The following is a 25,745-nucleotide window of genomic DNA, read 5'->3' on the forward strand; positions in this document are numbered from 1 at the left end:
GATGCTTAACCACCCGAGTCACTCAGGGACCCCAACAATCCTAAAATTTGTATGAAACCACAACAGACCAGGAATAGCCAAAGCAAATCTTGAGAAAGAAGAACAAAGCTGGATGCATCAAGCTTCCTGATTTTAAATTATATTACAAATCTATAGTATTCAAAACAATATGGTACTGGCATAAAAACAGGCACATAAAACAAGCGAATAAAGAGCTCAAAAATAACTCACACACATATATGGTCAATTAATTTGTGAGAAAGGAGCCAAGAATATACAATGGGGAGAATAGTCTTTTCCATAAATGGTGCTGGGAACACTGGACAGCCATATGCCAAAAAATGAAATTGGACCACTATCTTACATACATAAAATATGCATCTGTCATAAATAAACATCAACTCAAAATGGATTAAAGACTTGAATTTAAGACCTAAAACCATAAAATTCTTAGAAGAAAACATAGTGGTAAGATCCCTGACATCTGTCTTGGTGATGATTTTTTGGGTTTGACACCATAAGCAGAGGCAGCAAAAGCAAAAATAAACAATGGGACCACATCAAACTAAAAGCTTCTGTACAGCAAAGGAAACCATCAACAAAATGAAAAGGCAACCTACAGAATGGGAGAAAACAATTGCAAATCATATATAAGGGATTAATATACAAACATATGTAAAAAACTCATAAAACTCAATAGCAAAAAACCAATCTAATAAATGGACAGAGGATCTAAGACGACATTTAGATAGCCAACCGAGTACATGAAAAGGTGCCTGACATTGCTAATCATCAGAGGAATGGAAATCAAAACTATAGTGAGATATCACCTCACATCTATTAGAATGGCTAGTATCAAAAAGACAAGAAGTAAGTGTTGGCAAAGGTATGGAGAATAGGAAACCCTTGTGCACTGTTGGTGGGAATGTAAATTGGTGCAGCCACTACAGAGAAAAGTCTGAGGGTTCCTCAAAAAAATAAAACTAGAAAGAACTACCATATGATTCAGCAATTTCACTTCTGGGTATTTATCAAAAGAAAATGAAACCACTATCTCAAAAAGGTATCTGCACCCCCATGTTCACTGAAGCATTAGTTACAGTAGCCAAGACATGGAAACAACCTAAATGTCTATGGATAGATAAATGCATAAAGAAAATGTGACATGTATTATAAAATACATATTATTTGGCCATAAAAAAAGGAATTCCTACTATTTGTGACACGACTGGTTAACCTCAAGAGCATTATATTAAGTGAAATAAGTCAGAGAAAGACAAATACTGCATGATATCATTTATTTGTGGAATTTTTTAAAAAACCAAACTTACAGATACAGAAAAACAGATTGGTGTTTTCCAGAGATGGGGCTTGAGGGGTATGCAAAATGGGTGAAAGTGGTCAAAAGTACAAATTTCCACTTAGATAAGTCTAGTGTACTTATATAATGTAAAGTATGGTGGGTTACAGTTAACAATACTGTATTGTATATTTGAAAGCTGCTCAGAGAATATCTTTTTTTTTAAAGAGAGAATATCTTAAAAGCTCTTAAAGAAGAAAAAATACTGTATGTATGGTGATGGATATTAAGCAAATTTACTGTGGTACTCATCTTGCAATATATACATAAATTTTAAACTACTGTTATACATCTAAAACTAACACAATGGGATATGTCAATTAAATCTCAATTAAAAATAATTTTTTAAAATGACAGCAAAAGCACAAGCAACAAAAGAAGAAAACCTAAGTTGGATTTCATGAAATTAAAAACTTTTGGGCATTAAAGGCATTCAGGAGGGCACGTGATGTGATGAGCACTAGGTGTTATACGAAACTAATGAATCACTGAACACCATGTCAAAAACTAATGATGTACTATATATTGGCTAACTGAATTTAAATTTAAAAAAAGAAAGCCTGAAAAAAATTAAATAAAAAAATAATAAATGATACCATCAAGAAAAGTGAGAAGAAAATCCACAAAAGCAAATATTTCCTCCCATTCTGTGGTCTGTCTTTTCATAAATCTGATGAAGCATCTAAAACATATAACCAACTATTGTAACAATACAATAAAAAGACATATTACTCAATTTAAAGACAGGCAAAGGATTTGGAGAAACACTTCTCCAAAGATGATGGGCAATAAACACAGCAAGATGCCTACTTAACATCTTTAGTCATTAGAGAAGTGCGAATCAAAACCACAATGAGATACCAATTTCACACCCACTAGGACAGTTATAATAAAAAATTTGGAAAATAACAGGCATTGGTGAGGACGTGGAAAGACAGGAATTCTCACCCATTGCTGGTGACAATGTAAAAAGGTGCAGCCACTATGAAAAAGCTTAGCAGTTCCTCAAATTGTTAAATATACAATTATCATATGACCCAGTAACTCTGCTCTTAGGCTTTATACCCAAGTGAACCAAAAACATATGTTCACACATAGATTTGTACATAACTGTTCATTACAGCATTATTCATAATAGCGAAAAATTAGAAACCAAATATCTATCAACTGATAAATGGTTAAATAAATATAGTGTACGCATATGATGACATATTAGTGAGACATAAGAAGGAATAAAGCACAACGTGGATGCACCCTGAAAACATGCTAATTGAAAGAAGCCACATATGGTGTGATTCTGTTTATAGAAATGTCATGAATAGGCAAATCCAGAGAGACAGAAAGATTAGTAGACGCCAGGGTGGGGAGAGTAGAGAGGTAAACTGGGAGGTACAAGGTTACTTTTGGGAGTGATAGATATTTTCTGGAATTCGGTAGTGGTGACTAATGCACAATATTGAGAATGTTAAAACACACTGCATTGTACACATTAAAATGGTGAATTTTATGCTACATGAGTTTTATCTCAACTTTTAAATGTAAAAAAGTGAAATACAAACATCTCAGACATACAAAAGCAGAAAAATTCATAACCAGCAGATCCACACTACAACAAATGTTAGAGAAGTCCTTAAGGAAAAAGAAAAATACTACGTTAAAATTTGGATCTATGTAAAGGAATAATAGCAAGCATAATAAACAGTAAGTATTTTTCCTTATTGTTTAAACATTTTTTAAAAATAATTGACTATTCAAGTGTAATTACCAATGTATTGAGGGATTTATAACTTTTATAAAAATGCATGACAACAATAGCATTAAGGCCAGGATGAGAGAAGTGGAAGTATAATATTGTAAGGTTTGTATAAGACTTGTAAAATGGCATAACATCACTTGAAGACAGAGAATGATAAGTTAAAGATGTGTATTACAGACCACCAAAGGAACACCTAAAATATCAAGACACAGTGTTATAGTTGATATGCCAACAAAGGGGAATAAAATGAAATTATAACAAACAATACAAAACAAAGATGGAATAAAGGAACGAAGAATAGATAGAACAACAGAAGCTAATAAGATGACAAAGTAAAACCTAAGCACATCTATAGGCATTTTAAATGATCTAAAAACTGCATTTTAAAGGCAGAGGTAGACTGGATTAATCAATAATAATAATAATAAAAAAAAAACAAGACTCAGTTACATGCTGCCTGTAAGGAATAGCCACTTTGAATATAAAGACACAAATAGATTAAAAGTAAAAGGATGGAAAACGATATCTTATGTTGACCACAAATCAAAAGAAACCTGGGGTAGATTTCAGGGCAAAAAAACAATTACCAAGAATAAAGGAAGTAAGCCGTTTCATAATGATGAAGGGGTCAATGAAATCAAAAGGACATAAAATCCTGGAGTGTATGTATCTAATAACGGTTTCAAAATACATGATACAAAAGCTGACATACTTTTAAGGAGAAAAAGATAAATCCACAATTATAGTTGGTGTATACACCACTCTCCCAAATGGCTGCTAGAACAAGTAGATAGATAATTAGTAAGAACACAGTAAACAGAACACTATCACTAAAATTGAACTGATTGATATTTATAGAAGACTCCACCAATCAACAGAATATCCATTCTTCTCAAGTGCACAGTAACATTTACCAAGACAGACCGTACTGTGGGCCATAAAACAAGTTTCTACAAATTTAAAAGAATTCATGTTTTGCAGTGGAATTAGTTTATAAGTCAATAACAAAGTTATCTCTAAAAAGTCTCCAAATTTTTAGAAACTAAACAACATATTTCTAAATAATCCACGGGTCAAAAAATATATCAAAGGAAAATAGAAAATAATTTGAACTGAATGAAAATACAATGTATCAAAATGTGTGGGAAGACAATAAGGCACTACTTGGGAGGAAAGTTAAGACACTAAATTCCAATTATTTCCTTTTTTAAAAAGATTTTATTTATTTATTTTAGAGCAAGAGAGAAGGTGTGCACACATGAGCAGGGGGAGGGGCAAGGGAAGAGGAAAGGAGAGAATCCCAAGCCGACTCCACCCTGAGTGCAGAGCCTAACGCTGGGCTGGATCCCAAGACCCAGAGATCATGACCTGAGCTGAAACCAAGAGTTGGACACTCAACCAACTGAGCCACCCAGGAGCCCCATAAATACCAATATTTCATAAGAAATGTTTCATTTCAATGACCTCAGTCTCTTAATTAGAAAAAGAGCAAATTAAACCCAAAGTAAACATAAACATAATTAATCAAAATAGAATCAAAACAGAAATAGATGAAACAGGAAACAGAAAAAAAAAAATAAGTGCAAGTAAAATTAATTAACATTAAATCAAATGATTCTTTTTAAAGTACGGTCTATTTTTTTTTAAGTAGGCTCCCAATGTGGAGCCTGAACTCTCGACCCCAAGACCAAGAGTCATATGCTCCACCAACTGAGCCAGCCAGGTGCCCCTAATATCTGACTCTTAAAGAAGTTCATTAAAATTGATAAAAACGGATTTTTAGGGGCACCTGGGTGAGTCTGTTAGGTGGCTGGTCATGGTCTTGGGGCCCTGAGATCAAGCCCCGAGTCAGGCTCCATGCTCAGTGGGGAGTCTACTTAAGGATTCTCTCTCTCTCTCTCTCTCCTTCTTTCCCTCCCCCACTCACTTTTTCTCACTTTCTCTCTCTCTCTAAAATAAATAAATAAATCTCTTTTTAAAAACCTGATTTTTAGAAAAAGAATATACAAATTACCCAGATTAGGAATGAGAATGGTGACACCACTACAAATTCTACAAATACTAAAAGGATAATAAGGGAGTATTATAAACTCTATGCCAATAAAATTCAACAAATGAATGAAATCCTTCAAAGATCCAAGCTACCCAAGCTCACTCAAGAAGAAAAAGAACTTGAATAACCCTTTATTTATTAAAGAGATGGCCTCAAAAAGAAATTGGGGTATGGTGCCTGGCTAGCTCAGTTGGTAGAGCATGCAACTCTCAGGGTTTGAGTTCGAGCCTCACGTTACATGTAGAGATTATTTTTTTAAAAAAATCTTAAAACGATAAAAAGGGCACCTGGGTGGCTCTGTAGGTTAAGCAGCTGGTCTTGATTTCCGCTCAGGTCATGCTCTCAGGGTCCTGAGATTGTTTCTACATTCAGTGGGGAGTCTGCTTAAGGATTCTCTATCTCCCTCTCCGTCTGCCCCTCCCTCTGCTCACGTGTGCTCTCCCCCACTCTCACTCTAAAAAAAATAAATAAATCTTTAAAAAAAGAGAGAGATGGCCTCACAGATGAGGATACAATACCAATTCTACCTTCTTCCAAAACATTGCAGGGGAAGGAATAGTCCCACTTCATTGCATGAGGACAGTATTATTACCCTGATCCCAAAACTAGAAAACCAAATGAAGACATTACAAGATAAAACAAATATCCTTCATGAAAACAGATATAAATATTCTACATGAAGTTTTAGCAAACAGAATTCAACAATACATTATTGTTATACATTATTATACAAAGAAAATACAACATGATCAAAAAGGTTAATTCCAGGAATGTTGATGTAATATTTTAAAAAATCAATCAATGAGGGGTACCTGGGTGGCTCAGTCTGTTAAGCATCAGACTCTCGGTTTCAGCTCAGGTCATGATCTCAGGGTCATGAGATTGAGTCCCACATTGGGCTCCATGCTCAGCATGGAGTCTGCTTGAGATTCTTTCCCCCTCCCTTCACCCTCCCTCTCTGCTCCTCCCCCTGCTCTCTCTCTAAAATAAATCAATAAAATCTTTTTAAAAATCAATGTAATTGAACTTTTAGGGGAAAAAATTTTGTGACCTCAGATAAGACAAAGATTTCTTAGATATGACACCTATATCCATGAAAAAAAAAATGTCCTGACAAACTGGGACTTCAGGAAAATTAAAATTTCTGCTCTTTCAAAAGACAGTGTTAAGAGAATAAAAAGACAAGCCACATCTGGGGAGGAAAAGTCTCAGCAAAACATGTATCTGATTAAAGACCTATATTCAGAATATATAAAGAATTCTCAAAATTCAACAGTAAGAAAACAAACAACCTGATTTAAAAAAACATGGGAACAAGAGTTGAATACACACGTCAACAAAAACAAAAGAAATACATAAGGATGGCAAACATGCTCCTAAAGATGCTCATATCATTAGTCACGAGGGATACAAATTAAAACCACAACGAAATATCACTCCATGCCTATTAGAATGACTAAAATTAAAAAGATCAACCATACCAAGTGATGATGAGGATACAGAAAAAGCACCCTTCCATGCTTCTCTCCAACTATTCTCTTCCCTCCACCCACGGGTAATCACCATTCCAAACTTGGTATGAATTGTTCCTCTGATTTTTGTTATTCCTTTACTTCCTTATGTAATATGGTTTCTTATGCCTCTTTCTGAACTTTATATAAGTAGAATCATAGTGTAGTTCCTCCTCCAAGATTTGCTTTTTTTACTCACCATTGTTTTTAATTTACCCACGTCATGCATGAAGTTATTATTCCAATCATTTTCCCTGTTGTAATCTATTCCACAGAATTCTATTCCAATATATAATATTTACATATACCACAATCTATCCATTGTAGTATACTCTTTTGAGTGCTTCTAGAATTATAAAATTAACAACACTACTCTGAACATTCCTACACAATTTGTTCATGTTTCACTTTAAAATGCATTTTATATAATTATTAATATAGAAACTGCAGCTTTCTTCAGGATAGTATTTGCCTAGTGAATCTTTTTCAGTCCTTTCAACATTTTGAGGTTCTTATATTTTAGATTAAGTCTCTTGTAAACAGCATTTCACACAGATTTTTTTAACTAATCTATCAATTGTGGTCATTCAATTAGGTTTGTTTTGTTTTTTTTAAAGATTTTATTTATTTGACAGAGACAGCCAAGCGAGAGAGGGAACACAAGCAGGGGGAGTGGGAGAGGAAGAAGCAGGCTCCTAGTGGAGGAGCCTGATGTGGGGCTCGATCCCAGAACGCTGGGATCACACCCTGAGCCGAAGTCAGACGCTTAACGACTGTGCCACCCAGGCGCCCCTAGACAGGTTTTTTTAATCCACTTTACATTATTGGGGTTACTGATATATTCTTATTTATTTTTACCCTCTTATTTTGTGCTTTCTACTTGTTCTGCTTTAACTGCCTGCCTCCTTTATGTATTAATTTAGATAAATAGAAGAAGGTAAGGTATTTCTACCATTTGGAAATCATATAACTTTATTTCTAATCTCTAGTGATTACTCTAGAAATTTAAATGATCATATTTGATATAATCAAGTCTAGAGCTAATCACATCCTTATCCTCTTCATGAACAATGCTAAGAGCCTTAGCACTGTCATTACAAACAACTCTTTCTTCACTTATATGTCATTGTTACTGGGACTTTAATTCAATTTTTTCAAGCCTTCATACCTTATTATTTTATTAAGAAATGTTCATTTAGATTTACCCACAAGTATGCCATTTTCATAACCATTCCATCCTGCACCAATTGCCTTTAGAGATCATTTGTCTTCTAAGATATTTCCTTTAACAGTTCCTTTTGCGAGAGTTTGTTGTTTGGAAATTCAAGTTTTGTTTTTCTGGAAATACCCTTATTTTGTCCTCATCCTGGAAAGACAAACTCAATTCTAGAGATTGTTATTTCTCTCAGCCTTGTAAAGATAACATTCCACTCTCTTCTGGTTTCTATTATTGTGGCTGAAAAGTCAATTGTCATGCCCAGATCTTGGTTTCTAATACTACTCCAATAAAAGAAACCAGGACTCCTTGGAGAAATGGCCGATTCTAAGACAGTGCAGTACGTATACAAGATGATCCCAAAGCATCTTGTAGTACCAGAAAGTAGGTGGCAAAACAAAACAAAATAAAAACATGGTGGTTGCAGGGTTTGGGGAACAGATTTATCTGTGAACCAAATTTCCGCTGTACTGAGGTACCAGATATTCTCTCCTTTCCCCTTTGGTTCCAGGCTGTGGGGTCATCAGAGATTGGGAGATGTCTCTGAAACAAACATCTGCTCCATTGCCTGTTCTTGGAAGAATTGCATTTTGTCATTTCAGGCCCCTTATTGTTTCCATTATATTTATACAAGTGGAAACAGACATTGGAAAAAATATTTTTAATAACTTTTACACAGAATTTATGTGTTTGTACTAGGAAGGGTTTCTACCATATGGCCAGAATCAGAAGGCTGTTTGATTCTACTTCTGAACAAGTTACAATTGAACTTGTTACATCAATAATTCATCTCATCAATTTTTTCTTCCTGTTTCTTCTATGCCACACATGAAATTTTAAAAAGCCCCAGGCTGCTGCTATAAGAATCAAAGACAATTATACATATGAATACTATATTTACCATAAGCATTCTATTTATTCTGACCACCTGCAATTAGTGATTAATAATAAAATGAAATTTTTAAAGTTCTCCTAAGTATGGAAATAAAAGTACACTTTTGAATAATTTAGAGTCAAAGAAGCATAAGAAACCATAATGGAAAATTTTAAAACACTAGGATTTTTTAAACATAATGAAAGGAAAACAAACAACTTAATGAAAAAATGGGCAAAGGTCAAGTACACACTTTATGAATGAAGACAAATAGATGGCCAATAAGCATATAAGAAAATTGCTCAGTATCTTTAGTCATTAGAGAGATGCAAAGTAAAACTGCAACAAGATATCACCAGTATCTATCAGAATAGCAAAAAACAAAACCAAAACAACCTAGACAATACCACATGGTGATGAGGATACACAGCAACTAGAACTTTTAGACATTACCCACAGAAATACGAAATGGTACTGCCACTCTGGAAAGCAGTTTGGCAGTTTCTTATTAAATTAAATGTACACTTACTATAAAACTCAGCAGTTTTACTCCTAGGTATTTATCCAAGTGAAATGAAACCCTACAGTCTCATAAAAAACTCCCTCAAAGTTTATAATGGTTTTATTCATAATCACCACAAACTGAAAACAACTCACACATCCCTAAATTTGGAAATAAGTATGGTACGGTAGTCATACAGGGGAACACTACTCAGCCATAAACAGAATAAGCTATTGATACATGTACTAATGTTGATAAATCTCAAATGCATTATGTTTATACATAAGTGAAAGAAATCAGACTCAAAAGGCTACATACTATGTGATTCCATTTATAGGAAATTATGGAAAAGGCAAAATTATAGGGACAGAAAGAGATCAGTGAGTGCCAGGAGCTGGGCACAGGAGGATTTTGGTGGGTGATGGGGCTGTTCTTTATCTTGACTGTGGTGACAGTTACATGACAATAATGTTTACCAATAACAATGGAACTACATACTAGATAGGGATTGAACTTGTCTCCCTAAAGTGCACATATTGAAGTCTTAACCCTAACCCTCGATACCTCAACATGTGACCTAATTCAGAAATACGGTCTTGACAGATGTCGTTACCTTAAAAACAGTATTGAGACTCCCAGTTTCAGATACTACATGTAAAGAGCTTTTAGGTTGCTACTCCCATACTTAAAAAAAAAGAAGCTCAACTGAAAACCAACAACTCTTCTTCAATGCACTGGAGACATAGGTAGGAGGGTAAACTGTCACCCCAAAATCTACAGAGATATGAAAATCCTGAGAGTTACACCCAAGATCTGCTTACCTGAAGAAACACTTAAATGATAACTTTAATGAACTGGTGGAGGCTGAGTATGGACTAGCATGAGACTAAGGAATTCCTGGAGGCCACAGTTTTGGGGGGGTCTTCCATACTATTGAGAGTTTTATCTCTAGGAATCCCACCTGGTTCTCACTGTGAAGAGTCAAAAAAGATCCTCTTCTAGCTCAGACAGAGGGAGTAGAAACAAACATTAAGAAAAAGTTCAGAGCAGTCTCCATAATAAAGGTCTATACTCACTTTATCAGAGCCTTACCTCATCTGGGGTAAGGATATTTCACTGATTCCAGATCCCTCTAGTCTTCTTATTGCACCTAAGTAATAATAGGGTGGGGAGACACTAACACATTGAAGGTCATGGCCCAGGAACACAGGTCCACCAGAAGACTGAGACTGAATTATACGATTATAGATGGTTTCCCTTCTGCAATACTTCACCACACTAACAGGGATCTAACATGATAACAGATTACAGGTGAAAGAGTTACAGACACAGATTCTTTTGCAGGAGGAGTTAGGGAAACCCAAAGAAAACAGAGGAGACAAAACAAGGAAACTAGCAGAATTTGAAGCCTCTGGCACTTACAACTACAACAAACATTAAACAAAGCCCAACTCCTAGCTACTTTAATATAAAAGCTCACACTAAAGGCCTATTTAACTCTGCTACTATTACCTAATACATTACATCCAGCTCTCAAAAAAAAAAAAATTACAAGGCATGTTCAAAGAAAATCACAGTATAAAGAAATAAAACAAACATCAGAACCAGACTCAGATATGACAGATTTTGTAATTATCAGACAGGGAGATTAAAATAACTATGATTTAATATGTTAAGAAATCTAATGAAAAAGACAACAGGAAAAAACAGAGAGATTGAAAGTACACAAAAGAATTAAAAATAAATGCCGGAAGTAAAAAACAAGAACATATTTTAAAAGGCTTTGATGGGCCTGCTTATCAGTAGCCTGGATATGGCAAGGAAAGAATCAGTGAGCTTAAAGAAATGTTGATGGAAACTTCACAAATTGAAATATTAAGAGAAAAAAAGAATGAAAAAACAAAACAAAACCAGACTATCCAAGAACTGTGGAAAAATTTTAAAAGGTGTAACTGGAATACTAGAAGAAAGAGAAAATAGAACAGATGAAATTTCTTAAGTAATAATGGCCCAGAATTTTCCAAAATTAACAAGATATACCAAAGCATAGAACAGGAAGCTCAAAGAACACCAATTAGAATAAAAATTTTAAAATCTACACCTAGGAATATCATATCAAACTGCAGAAAAGCAAAAACAAAGAGAAAATCTTTAAAGAAGGCAGAGTTTGAAAAAACTAGACAATAATTATAGGGAACTTTTCATTACAAATCCTGAAAGCAAGAAGAGAGTTTTTTGGGTTTTTCTCTTTAAGATTTTATTCATTTATTTATTTGACAGAGAGAGAGAGATAAAGAGAGAGAGCACACGTGTGTGCACAAGCAGGGGGAGGGCAGGCAGAAGGAAAGGGAGAAGCAGGCTCCCCACTGAGCAAGGACCAAGAAGAGAGTTTTTAATTAAAACCACAAAAGGCAGAAAAGAGTGGAAATGAAGGAACAAAGAACCAGGAGGATGAACAGAAAACAGTAACAAATACAGTACTTATTAAGCCAACAATATGAAAAATAATTTTAAACATCAATTGTCTAAATAAACCAATTAAAAAAGACAGAGATCATCAGACTTGATCAAAAATGAAGACCCAACTACATATTGTCTTTAAGAAATCCACTTCAAACATAAAGATATATATAGAGAGATTGAAAGTATAGGGATAGATACAATTTTATTTGTTAATTATACCTCAGTAAAGTTGGGGGAAAAAGTAAAAGGATGGAGAAAGATACATCATGCTAACACTAATCGAAAGTAAGCTGGGGTAGCTATATTAATTGCAGACAGAGCAGACTTCAGGGCAAGGAAAGATCAGGGATAAAGAGAGGCATTACATAATCATAAATGGGTCAATTCTCTAAGAAAACATAATTTTTTAAGATTTTATTTATTTATTTGAGAGAGATAGAATGAGAGAAGACAGAGCACAAGAGAGGAGAGGGTCAGAGGAAGCCCCACGCCGGACTTGATCCTGAGACTTCAGGATCATGACCTAAGCCGAAGGCAGTCGCTTAACCAACTGAGCCACCTAGGTGCCCCAAAAACACAATTCTTAATATGAATGGACATCATCAGCTATCAAAACTTGTAAGTTATACTATAATAAATAAGAAAGTGTAATATTGGCATATGAAGACACAGACATAGATCAGGTGATCAAAAGAGTTGTATGTGCATATAAAAATGTCATACATGACAGGTATGAAATTAATTTGGTGAGAAAAGGTTAGAGTAATTCAATAAATGGTATTTAAAAAACCAGTTATCTATGTAGTGGGAAAAAAAAGGATCCCTATTTGATACGGTATCATTCAGAATAAAATAGGTTATGCTGAACCTTCCCCAAATGACCCCAGAGACGTTAGTGGCTTAAAACAAAAACTGATTTCTTTTTCATGTTACATGTCCACTGCATGTCAGCAGGGGTGGTTCTGCTCATTACAGTTATTCAGGGACTCAAGCTGATAGAGACTTCTATTCATAGTTCACTGACCAAACTATTAACGTGGTCCCACCTACTCATAAGAAGGCCATGAAAAAGTCCTATCCCATGCCACAGAAGAGAAATCTGTACTAGGCAGGAGGAATGCCAAGGACTGGATGTCTAGGAAATCCACTGCCCATGGCAATCATGAACCAAATGACAATAATCCCTTACATTTCTTGGTACATTTTTTCTTTCCAAATTCCACTGGATTATTTTTCATATCCCCTGAGTAGTATGTACTCTCCTTTGCAGACCAATGCCCCAGGTAATGATAAGCTCCAAAAATGTTGCCTTCTCTGGAAAACTAAGAGAGCTAAATTACATCTCCTCCCAAGGACATAGTTCTTATATCCATGGGTACACACTGCACTATCCCCACAGAGTAACCATTTTCCCCTGATAAAGAACACAGATGCTCTGCTAAATGTTTTACTTTTATTAACTAAGAATCCTGAGAACAACTTTTTGTGACTGGTACTATTATTATTCCTATTTTAAATTAGCACAACTGAGGTAAATAGAGATTAAGTAATCTGCTCAGCTAGAAATATGAAATCAGGCAGTCTGGCTCCCACGCTCCTATCCTTTCAAGGCCCATTTAAAGTTCCCTGGCAGGTTCTGCTCCTTTCTTGCTACAGCCTCATTGTTCCTAACCAGCACATTCCTTCAACTCTTTGTCCACAATCCCTTCCATCTAGGCTCTAGTTGTGAACTTCCTGAAAGTTAGGCAAAAGGAAAAGCAGTCTGGCACAGCAACTACTTCCCTGAAGGATTAACTGAGTAGTGTCACCTCTGCCTTCCTATCCTCCCTACTCCATATCCCTCTATCTTGTAAAGCCTTACCCACCATTTTAGCCCCAAATGTCTTCCTGGGTAGAAATAGAAAGATCAGGGGTGCCTGGGTGGCTCAGTCAGTTAGGAATCTGACTCTTGATTTCAGCTCGGATCATGATCTCAGGGTTGTGAGATCGAGCCCTGCATCCGGCTCTGTGCTGGGTGTGAAGCCTGCTTGGGCTTCTTTCTCTCCCTCTGCCCCTCCACCCCCATGCTGGCACGATCTCTCTCAAAAAAAAAAAAAAGAAAAAGAAATAGATCACCCAGAAAAAAATCAAAATTCATTTTTCATTAAAGATGCCTTCTTGAAGCCTTCTGAAGAACAGAATGACTGTCAGTGCCCATGGGCTGCAGGAAGTTACAAGAAAGTATGGAGAACAGGAGGAAAGAAAAGGGTGAGGGATATGAGGATCAGGAAGGGGAAAAGGAATTAAGATCTACTGACAACTTGTGGTAGATGCTACGGACTGAACTGTGTCCCTACCTCCGATTTGTATCTTGAAGCCCAAACTCCAATGTGATGATATTTGGTGACATGATTTTTAGGAGACAATTAGGTTTAAATAAGGTCATTAGAATAAGGCCCTCATGGTGGGATTAGCGCCCTTATAAGAGATGCCAAAGAGCTCTCTCTGTCTGTCTGTCTGCCATATGAGGACACAGCAAGACAAAGGCATTCTATAAGTCAGGAAGAAAGCCCTTAGGAGAATCGGACCATGCTAAGACCCTGATCTCAGACTTCCAAGCTCCAGAACTGTGAGACAATAAATGCCTGTTGTTTAAGCCACCTAGTCTACAGTATGTTGTTATGACAGCAAGATTTGTATTTATATTTCGTATTACCTCATTTAATTTTCCAGTAACTATATTTGCTTTATAAACATCTCTACTAAGATTCAACTGTCCAATAACTACAAAGCCATGGCTTTTACACTGACAATGCCTACTCCTACAGAGGACAGGAAGTCTACATCTTGGCTTTGAAACCAACACTGTCAGTAATTACACATTTCCCTCGGATGAGTCCCTAATCTTCTGTAAGCTCAAATTTACTCAACATTAAGATACCTAAGCAAGGGGTGCCTGGGTGGCTCAGTCAGTTAAGCGTCTGCCTTTGGCCCAGGTCATGATCCCAGGGTCCTGGGATCGAGCCCCACGTCAGGCTCTCTGCTCAGTGGGGAGCTTGCTTCTCCCTCTCCCTCTGCCTGCCACTCCCCCTGCTTGTGCTGTCTCTCTCACTCTCTCTCTGTCAAATAAATAAATAAAATCTTAAAAAAACAAAAAACCAAGGATACCTAAGCAAGATACTTTCTAAACTGCTTCTGCTGCATGAAGATTATTCAAAATGCATGAAAGTGGGGAAATACAGAGATTATTTGGAACACAAGAGGGTTTTATCTTCCTGCTCCTAAAAAGATATTATGTCATCATATTAATAAAAAAGCAGAATAATGTCAAAATAACCTATTCCGCCTCCATGTCTCAGCAAATCACTTGAAGGAAAGATGTTTCATGTGCCCTTATTTGATGTACTAATACGGTAACTGGACTCAGCTGGCCACTAACTTAACAGAAGTTAGTTAGTAGAGAACAGCAAATATTTAGAAGCTTAGACACCAGCATCCTTGACTTTACAAAGATAAAAGATTCCAACCCTAATCATCCTTCGACAATTCTGAACCTACAGTCCAATTCTGGACTACAGGGCAATGCTAGTTACTACTTTCAAATTACAGCAAGATCCATTTAGTGTTGTATGGAACAATTTAATTTTCAAGTACATACTGGGTTCGAACAACTATAATGGCAAATACCACTTAAGATTTCAGAAACCTGCAAAGCACAAAGAAAAAGACTCTAATTCTAACACAAAGTAATTTATGATACCTTTCCCAAACACATAAACCAGAGACACTGCACAATATTCAGCACCCCTGCTATATTGAGGAAACTTCAAATATATGTAAATGTAAGCCAAAACTCTTGGGAAATCTCCATATTAAAAAAAGAAAAGTAGGGGCGCCTGGGTGGCACAGCGGTTAAGCTTCTGCCTTCGGCTCAGGGCGTGATCCCAGCATTCTGGGATCGAGCCCCACATCAGGCTCCTCCGCTGTGAGCCTGTTTCTTCCTCTCCCACTCCCCCTGCTTGTGTTCCCTCTTTAGCTGCCTGTCTCTCTCTCTGTCAAATAAATAAATAAAATCTTTAAAAAAAAAAGAAAAGAAAAGTAGTGCTCGCTTTGGCAGCACATAGACTAAAATTGGAATGATACAGAGAAGATTAGCATGGCCCCGTGCACAGGGATGACACTCAGATTCGTAAAGCATTCCATATTTTAAATAAATACATAAATACACAAATAATAAAAATAAAAATAGAAAAGTATCTGCAAAGTAGTATAAATAGGTAAAGAAGGTCACTAAAGGGGAACTCAATTATGATTTCCCGTTGAAAGTATCTGTAAGGTACTTATGGCAGATTCTCCCTGTCATCATAACTTGTTGAAAAATTATTTTAAAATATTATTTCACACGCCATTACCACGATGCCAGGGATTTCCTTCAAAATAATCTGGTAGAAGCGGAAGGGGATGGGAGGAATGTAGGAATGGAAACATGATAGTTCGTGAACTGATAACTGCTAAAGCTGAGTAAGGGGTATATGGGGGTGCATTACCCTATTCTTCCTAATTCCATATAGGTTTGACATTTTATCCATAAGAAAAGTTAGAATTATTATACACTCTTGATGAACAAATTTAATCCTCATACCCTAAAAGCAAAGAAAAACTAGTACCTTCCAATCTTTGAATTTTTGCTTTCACAGAAATAACAGCTTCAAAGGGTGAAACTCTCAGCTCAAAACATGTTCCAGTCAATGTTTCAATGAAGAGCTCCATGGTATCATAGAAAGGAAGTTTGTAGTAAAATGGTCCCACATTATCTTCATTGAAGAATGGAGGATCTTTTCTGTTATCCATTACTTTGACTTTTCTAAATTCTCTGGAATATGTTGTAGGCAACTGTATTCCTGTTCTTGCCAAATCAGCTTTGAACATTGGTAATATATATCGTTGTTCATAATTTGAGTTTTGTACCTAAAAAACAAGAATAATTTTTTTTAACAAGCCTATCTGGAAGTCTTATTCTGCAATAAAGACTGTCTGAATAACTCTGGCCCACATCAATCTGCCAGACAGCCCCAGAATTCTTTTTAGTACTTAATTTGTCTAATCCTCAATCTTTCGAGTTTGTCTCTGAAACCACTCTCCCAGACTGTAAGATTATTAAGAACAGGTTATATTTACAATACTTTTCTGTATCTTACTAGAGCTCAGCACATTTATTTACTTATAGTACATACTCGACAAATGTATTTTTGTTGTTAATGACATTTAAACCAATGAACTCAACAGAGATATGTACTTGCAAGATTTTGAAAATGCTATGCATATTCTTTACTAAACCACGTAAATTATGATTTCTAATCCATACAAAATATAACTTTATAACCATTGTACATTTAACCACACTGATAAAACAACAGCAACCATGTTAATAGGTTCCTTAAAAAATACGACTCACTAAATGATCAATAAGCATTCCAGAAGTTATCTATCAGTACAGCACTGAGATGACATTAACATTGGTAACAGACATTGGACATAATCTCTACACACAAACATGCAATGATTAATGAATAGGAGAGGCAAACACAACAGACAGAAGTCCTAAAATAAATTACAGGTATATAATTAGGAGAATAGGAACAATCAAATTGATAAATTGCCGTTAATCAATGAAAACTTTGTAAAGGGAATGTCTTGAACTTAAACTAGGACAGGTGATACACATCTTCCTGGAGGGGTAGGTATCTCTTCATAGTAGCTTTACTGAAATATAATTTACATACCATAAAATTCACCTATTTAAAGTCTAAAACTGGCTGGTTTTCATTATGTTCACAAAACAGTACAACCATCACAATCATATATAGAATATTTTTATCACCCCAAATAGGAACCCCATACTCTTTAAACATCATTCCCAAATTCTCCCTTTCCCTCTCAGCCCTAGGCACCCCTTAATCTACTTTCTGTCATTTTGCCTATTCTGGTCATTTCGCATAATCATACAATACGTGATCTTTTGTGAATGGCCTCTTTCACTTAGCATAACATTTTCAAAGTTCCTCCATGATTCTAAGATGTATCAGTATTTCATTCTTTTTTATTGCTGAATAATAGTCCATTGTATGGATATACCACATGTTGTTGACGGGCATGTTGGGTTGTTTCCAATTTGGGGTTATTATGAATAATGCTATGAGAAAATTTGATTACAAGTTTTTGTGTGGACATATGTTTTCCTTTCTCTCCCATATATACCTAGGATTGGAATCAATGGGTTACGTGGTAACTCTGCATTCAGCAATTTGTGTTACTACCAACTGTTTTCAGAAGTGGTCTGAACCATCTTACATTCCCACCAATGAAAGAGGGTGCTGATTTCTCCACATCCTTGCCAATACTTTTTATTACCTTTTTGATTAAAGCCATCCTAGAGAGTATGAAGTAGTATTTTACCATGGCTGTAATTTTCTTTCTCTAAAGACTAATGATATTGGGCATCTTTTAGGTGCTTATTGGCTGGCTATTTGTAGATCTTCTTTACAGAAATGTCAATTCAGAAATATATTCATATCCTCTATTTTTACTTTTGTTGTCTTATTACTGAGTTGTAAAAGGGATTTTTTAATGTTTTTTAGATACAAGCCTCTTAAAGATCTATGATTCTCAAATATTTTCTCCAGTTTTATGGGTTGCCTTTTAACTTTCTTGACAGTGTTCTTCAAAGTACAAAATATATTTTAATGATCTCCAATTTGGATGTTTTTCTTTTGTTGCTTGTGCTTTTGGCAACACATTTCAAAAGCCTGACCTAATCTGAAATAATAAAGATTTACTTGCATATATTTTTCTAAGAATTGTATAGTTTTAGCCTTGTATGTAGGTCTATCCGTTTTGAAATTATGTTTGTGGATGGTGTGAAAGAAGGGTCTAGCTTTATACTTTTGCAAGTAAAAACACAATTGTCCAAGCAGCATTTGTTGGAAAAACTATTCTATTCCCATCAAATTGTCTCGGCATCCTGTCAAAAACCAACTGACCATAATTATGAGGATTTAATTCCAGTCCCCAATTCTATTCCATTGATCTCCATGTCTATCCTTATACAGTACCACATTGTCTTTTTACCTTTGTAGTAAGTTTTGAAATCGTAAAGTGTGAGTCCTCTAATTTGTTCTTCTCTTTCATGATTCTTGGTTATTCTGGGTCCTTTGAATTCCCACATGAATTTTAGGATCAGATTGTCTATTTTGCAAAAACACTGCTGGGCTTTTGAATAAGGATTGTGTTGGGATGCAGATTAATTTGGAGAATATTACCATCTTGACAACATTGTCTTATAATCCATGAACATGCACTGCCCTTCAGTTTATTTAAAACTTCTTGAATTGCTTTCAACAATTGTTTTATAGTTTTTAGAGCACAAGTTTTGCTTTAAAAAAAGTATTCCTAAGAATTGTATTTTTTGATGCTACTATAAATGAAATTATTGTGTTCTATTCAATTTGTTCATTGCTAGTGTAGAGAAGTACAACTGACCCGAACGTATTGATCTTGTACACTGCAACCCTCAGAATTCATCTATTAGTCCTAGTAGTTTTTCAGTGGCTTCTTTAGGATTTTTCTTCATCAAAGATCATGTCATCTGCAAATGGAGATTATTACTTCTTCATTTCCAACCTTCGACATTCCAATAAGATGCTCTTTATTTTCTTTTCTTACCTAATTACCCTGCCTAAATCTCCAATACAAGGTTGAGTACTGGTGGTGAGAACAGACATTCTTGTCTTATTCCTGACTGTAGGGGGAAAGCATTCATTCTTTCACCAGAAGGTACTGATTTTGGCTGTGGGGTTTTCATACATAATCTGTATCACACTGAGGGCAATCCGTTCTACTCCTACTTTAAGTGTCTTTTTTTTTATCATGAAGGGTATTGGATTTTGCCAGATGCTTCTCTGTCCAGTGTCTATTGGGATGATCATGTGGTTTTTGTCTCATTCTATTAATATGGTGTTTAAAAGAACACTGATGGGGGCTGTCTGGGTGGCTCAGTCAGTTAAGCATCTGACTCTCTATTTCAGCTCAAGTCATAATCTCAGGGTCATGAGACCAAGCCTTGTGTTGGGCTCCCCACTCAGCGGGGAGTCTGCTTGAGATTCTCTCTTTCCTCTCCCTCTGCCCCTCCCCATCCCCGCATGCTTTCTCTAAATAAATAAATCTTAAAAAAAATTTTAATTCTAATATGTTGAACCAACCTTGCAATCCTAAAATAAATCTCATTTGTATGTGGTGTATAATCCTTATATATGTTGCTAGATTTGGTTAGTATTTTTTGAGGATTTTTGTGTCTATATCCATAGGAGATACTGATCTAGTTTTCTTTACTTGTCTTTGTCTGGTTTTGGTATCAAGGTAATATGGGTCTCACCGAATACAAAATTTACAGAGTTCCCATATACTCCCTGCCCCCACACATGTACAACCTCCCCCACCGCCAACATCCTACACCAGAGCGGTGTATTTGTTACAACTGAAGAAACTGCAATGATAACCTCATTATCACCCAACACCCAAAATTTACATTAGAGTTTAATCTTGGTGTTGTATATTTTACTGGTTTTCACAAACGTATAATGACATGTACCCACCATTATGCTATCACATGGAATAGTTTCCCTGCACTAAAAATCCTTTGTGGTTCATCTGTTCATCCCACCTTCCCTCCCAAAATCCCTGGCAATCACTGATATTTTTACCATCCCCATAGTTTTGCCTTTTCCAGAATCGCATGTAGTTGTAATCATACAGTATGTAGTCTTTTCAGATTGGCTTCTTTCATTTAGTAGTATGCATTTAAGTTTCCTCCATGTCTTTTCAAGGATAGCTCATTTCTTTATGACACTGAATAATATTCTATTGTCTAAACGTTCCACAATTTATCCATTCACCTACTGAAGAACACAGCTCGATTGCTTCCAAGTTTGGGCAATTATGACTATAACTGCTATAAACATCTGCGTGCAGGTTTTTGTGTGGACATCTTTTTAACACCCTTGGGTAAATGCCAATGAGTGTGACTGCTGTATCTTACAATGTGTTTAGTTTTATAACAAACTGCCAAAGTGTCTCCTAAGTGGCTGTACCATTTTGCATTCACACCAGCAATGAATAAGAGTTCTTACTGCTCCACATCCTCGTCAACATTTGATGTTGTCAGTGTTCTGGATTTTGGCCATTCTAGGAGGTGTGTAGTGCTAACTCAGTGTTTTCGTTTGCATGTCCCTAATGACATATGGTGTGGAGCACAGTCATCTTTTTAAAAGGTAGAACTAATCATGTTATTTCTTAGCTCCAGGCCCTATGATGGCTTCCACAGAACAGAATGCCTATAGAATAAAATCACAGAATTAAATTCTCTGCCTATAGAATAAAATTCAGACTCCTGAGAAAGGCCCTGAGGTCATGCATCTCACCTTCCAGCCTCATTTTATTTACACACATACGTCATCCCGCCCTGCAACACCTCTGGTACATCTGCCTTCTAATCATTTGCACCCACAGCTTCAGAATACATCAGCCTCTATCTCATTTCTCCTGCTTGACTCTACCCACTGCCATCCCCACACTTGGCTACCTGACAAGCACCTAATCATCTTTCAAGATTCAGCTCAAATAGCGACTATTCCACAAAGTCTTTTATGGTGACTCTCCTTCATCCCCTGACCTCCATCATATATTGCACCCATTACAATCAATTTCACTTTTTATGTGACTTTCTTATTCTCCCAAATAAACTGTAAGCACTTAAGAGGGAAACCACATCTGATTTTCTGCCCTATCACCTACCACAGTGTTTTGTGTACACTGGTACTCATTAAAGGTTTGTTCAATGAAGAGTAAATAAATATTCACTCTTTCAATTGATCCTTGGAACAAACCTGTGATAAATATATATGGTATTACCCTTGTCTTAGAGATGAAGAAATATTTGTTCATGCTCTAAAAGTTTGTTTGTAGGAATACTGCTTTCCCATGAGAATCATGTTATGATTCACTCCAAAGTAAGTCCACCAAAGTTTGTCCAACTCATAACATACATGCACATACACGATTTCTGCTATAGTGTGAATTTTTATAACACTAACTGGAAGTAGAATTAATTAAGGAACCTGAATTTCAATGTAAAGACTGCTAATGGTCCTACAGAGATGGCATTTCAGGAAGAAAAGCTGTTGCTGGCAGCACAGCTGCTTTGAGTGCTGCAACACGATTTATCAAAACAATGAGTTAATAAATATAACAATACGAAGTACTATGCTAATAATACTGCTGGTGATAGTGGTAAAAGGCCATTACTCCTAAATATAAGCCAAATAAATGGCTGTCCTCCTCAGGTTTGGTTTTTCATATCTTTAAAACATTGAAATGCCTGTAAGAAAAATGAATTTTTATGAAGTTAATCCCTAACCTCTTTTTCCCCCTCACTGAAACAGCTGCTTTTATAATATGATTTTGGGTAACATGTGGATTCTTAAAAACATACCCATCATGCTCCATCAAATAAGATACCAAAGTACTAAAGAATTAGCGTCTGTTTCCCCAAAGCCAACAGCATTCCTACCTACATAGCAGCAGCTCTAGCAATGGAAGTCAGGGGTCGGGAATGCTGAAATAAAGGCATGGATGACCAGTGCCTGCCCTTCCAAGGAAGTTAGAAGCAGAAGACATAAGGAGCGTTTCCTTCACCATAGTACTCTTCCACAACAATACCCTGAATATAATAAACAAGCGTGGGTGGGGAAAGGTAAACAGGCAGATTTGGAAGTCCTTCATCCATAATGAGAATGGATAAAGCAACTATGGGCTAAAAGAAAAACAGCAACAGAGTGCAGCACTAAATTGCACTGGAACACCCACCAAAAGTTTGGCACCTAATCAATGGAGTAATCTCCAAAATCCAAAAAGCAGCAAGGCTGGTAATCAAATTCAATACTGAAATGTATCCCTCTAAAAAATAGCTACACTTCTCAGTAGAAAACACAGTAAGAGAGGACAAATTGAGGCTGTGAAACCTGGTTAAGCCAGACTGGAGGACTAGATGATGGCAGAGGAACAAATGAAAGTTCCAGCAAGTCAAAGACCTAGTCAATATTAAAACGGGGGCCCACTGACAGCTTCTGAAAGTGGTGTGTGGTCATTCTCCACTAAGCATATTATGGAACCCTATGATGTTGGAAAACGAGGAGCAAGGAAGACTCAAAAACAGGATGGAAAATGTTGCAAGAATTATACAAGATCAAGAAAAAAGAAAGAGGCAGCTGGAGAAAAAAAGTACTTCCAGAATTTTTACCAATAATTTAAAAAACATACTTAGCTATCAAGAGTAATGGCATCAACCGAGATGCCCTTCAACAGATGACTGGATTAAGAAGTTGTGGTCCATATATACGATGGAATATTACTCAGCTATCAGAAAGAACGAGTTCTCAACATTTGCTACAACATGGACAGCACTGGAGGAGATAATGCTAAGTGAAATAAGTCAAGCAGAGAAAGACAACTATCATATGATTTCTCTCATCTATGGAACGTAAGAACTAGGATGATCGGTAGGGGAAGAAAGGGATAAAGAAAGGGGGGGTAATCAGAAGGGGGAATGAAACATGAGAGACTATGGACTATGAGAAACAAACTGAGGACTTCAGAGGGGAGGGGGGTGGGGGAATGGGATAGACCGGAGATGGGTAGTAAGGAGGGCACGTATTGCATGGTGCACTGGGTGTTATACACAACTAATGAATCATCGAGCCTTACATCGGAAACCGGGGATGTACTGTATGGTGACTAACATAATATAATAAAAAATCATTAAAAAAAAAAAAAGAGTAATGGCATCAAAAAACATTCCTAAACCAATACCCAAAAACATTACCTTCTTCTAAAAAGTTCTAAAAATACACAACCAAAGACGAGAGAGAAATTAAAGACAAGTAAGGCAATAAACAGCACTAAATAAGTAATTTCACTAGGAATCGGCTTTATCCTGTTGTAAAGAATATTAGCCACATAGGGCAGTTATCTTTTAAACTTTTCCCCCAATATGAAGAGATCCAGAATGTTATGCGACCATTAAAAACACTGCCTTTTAATGAACTGTTTTTACTAATTATGTGAAAACATTCCTGTTTTAAACACCAGCTACAGAAGTCTATCCACCACTTCACGTATGTACCCTACACTTTAGCCTGGCCACAGTTTTCTAGCGGGTCTGGGAAATCCCTCAAAGCCAGCGTCTGTCTACTCGAGCCTTCAATACACACTCGAAGCCCCCTGGGTCACCTGCGCAGCCCGTGCTCCTCCGGGACAAGCTCCGGCTACCCACACGCACGGGCCTGATCTGGAGGACAGTGCTCAGGCTCCGCGTCAGAATCGGCGACTGGCAGATGAGCACCCGTCCGACGGGGCGGGGCGGGGCACTCGCGCAGCGCCAGCGGAGGGACGGGAAGTGGAGGCGGCGTCCTCGGGGAAGGCGTCGCGCCGCGCCGGTCTCAGGGCAGCGGCGGCGGAGGGGGCGGGGCCCGGCTGCCCCGCGCCGAGCGGCCGGCGCTCCTCTCCGGCCCGCGGAGGACGGCGGCGGCAGCGCGGCCCGGCTCAGCGGCCCGCAGCCCCCGGGCCCTCCCCGGCTGTCTCGTCCACTGGCTCGCCTGCCCGCAGGCCTACAGAGAGGCGCGGCCCCGCGAGCAACGCCGCGGCAGACACTGAAGAGCAACACCCCGCGGCCGCCACGCTCCGCCCCTTTGTGACACGGCGTACCAATCGCTCGCCAGCGCTCACGTCGCCCTCCAATCAGCGAGGGGGCGGGCGGGGGCGGGGCCTGGCCGCCCGACGCCGGCGGTTGCTCGGGAGCCGGGGCCTCTTCTGCGTTCGGTGGTGGGTGTCGGTTAGGAGAGGCCCGGATGTTGGCCCTTTATTACTAACAGTAGGTACCTGCCTGGGACTGAATTGGGGGGCCTGCCGCACGGCCTGCTGGGAGCGGCGGGATTGGCCTCTGTCCCGACGATGGTGTGAACAGCACCTCACCAGAGGCCACCGAAGGTTGCTCTTAGAGGTGCCCCAAGTGCTGGGGTGAGGAGGGTCCCCTCCAGACTCCGTTGCATTCCTGGTGCTTTCAGGGCCGTCTAACCTTTAACAGATCCCCCTTTCCCGTGCTTCACTGTTTCCTAACGTTAAGGCCTCAACGGTCTCATCTGAAATACCGGGCCATTGCTGTACGTGGGTGAAAACAAGGGCAAAAACAAATTACCTCTCTTGGTCTCCTCTATTTATTCCTCATGAGAGATGTAGGCCAGGCATGAGAGTGGGCACCCTGGGTTGTTAAGTCTCAGAGTTGGTTAAACCTAGCCACACTTCTCTTGTCTACTCTAATTCCCAAGGTGCTAAACTCAAGTGTACACAATGACAACATAAACCCTCGAACCTGAAATGGGCCCCCACTCCTTTTTCTCTCCATTCCCCACACACGTTCTAAATCTAACATTTACAGATTTTCCAACCAAAAAGGCCTATTTCACTAGGTGAATTACCAAAATGACAACAGTAATCCCCCTCCCAATCCAGCTTCATGAGTCAGAGGAATGAATCTAAGATGAACCCCAACATCTAATCTCTCCTATCCTTTCTCATGTCCCCTCTGAGACCCCACCAACCAATTAATCTCCACAATCCAATATTGAACATACACTGGGGTTTATGGTAAGACACATCTTCAGGCTCTTGACCCTGGTTCCTTCTTAAACTCCAATACTGAATAGATTGGAGCACCTTAAGGACAGAGATATTATCTTTGTATACAAATTCTAAAAATAGTACCTGTGATGGAGCGAATCATACTGAATCAAAAATTTAGTTTTTCAACCTGCCTCCTCACTTCAGTCAGGAGAACTAAGATCACAGGCTTTGTGGAATCAGGCAGATGAGCTTGTATCCTAGGATTCCAACACGGAAGCTCTGTTATATTGGTCAAATCAT

General features: G+C 37.6%; 1 protein-coding gene and 1 non-coding gene across 3 annotated transcripts in view; one reads left to right on the top strand and one right to left on the bottom strand.

Annotated features, from left to right (window-relative positions):
- The window catches only part of ZFAND4 (zinc finger AN1-type containing 4), a 78,690-nt gene extending 54,209 nt beyond the window's left edge, over positions 1 to 24,481 (bottom strand). The window contains exons 1-2 of one of the 2 annotated variants that reach the window (XM_045809934.2): positions 24,057 to 24,481; positions 16,382 to 16,682 (exon numbers count right to left, since the gene is read on the bottom strand). In XM_045809934.2, the coding sequence (XP_045665890.1) occupies positions 16,382 to 16,643 (262 nt within the window). In that variant the 5' untranslated portion in view covers positions 16,644 to 16,682; positions 24,057 to 24,481. Of the gene's footprint in view, positions 1 to 16,381; positions 16,683 to 24,056 lie in introns of those variants that run through there. The other variant, XM_045809935.2, reaches the window with a different exon arrangement.
- LOC123800401 (U6 spliceosomal RNA) lies at positions 15,816 to 15,923 on the top strand. Its single transcript, XR_006781907.1, has one exon. It is a non-coding gene; the product is annotated as a U6 spliceosomal RNA (small nuclear RNA).
- Positions 24,482 to 25,745: the final 1,264 nt, after the last annotated feature.

This window comes from Ursus americanus, chromosome 6 (genome assembly GCF_024610735.1).
Source record: "Ursus americanus isolate L20-20 chromosome 6, mUrsAme1.1.p, whole genome shotgun sequence".
NCBI lineage: Eukaryota > Metazoa > Chordata > Mammalia > Carnivora > Ursidae > Ursus > Ursus americanus.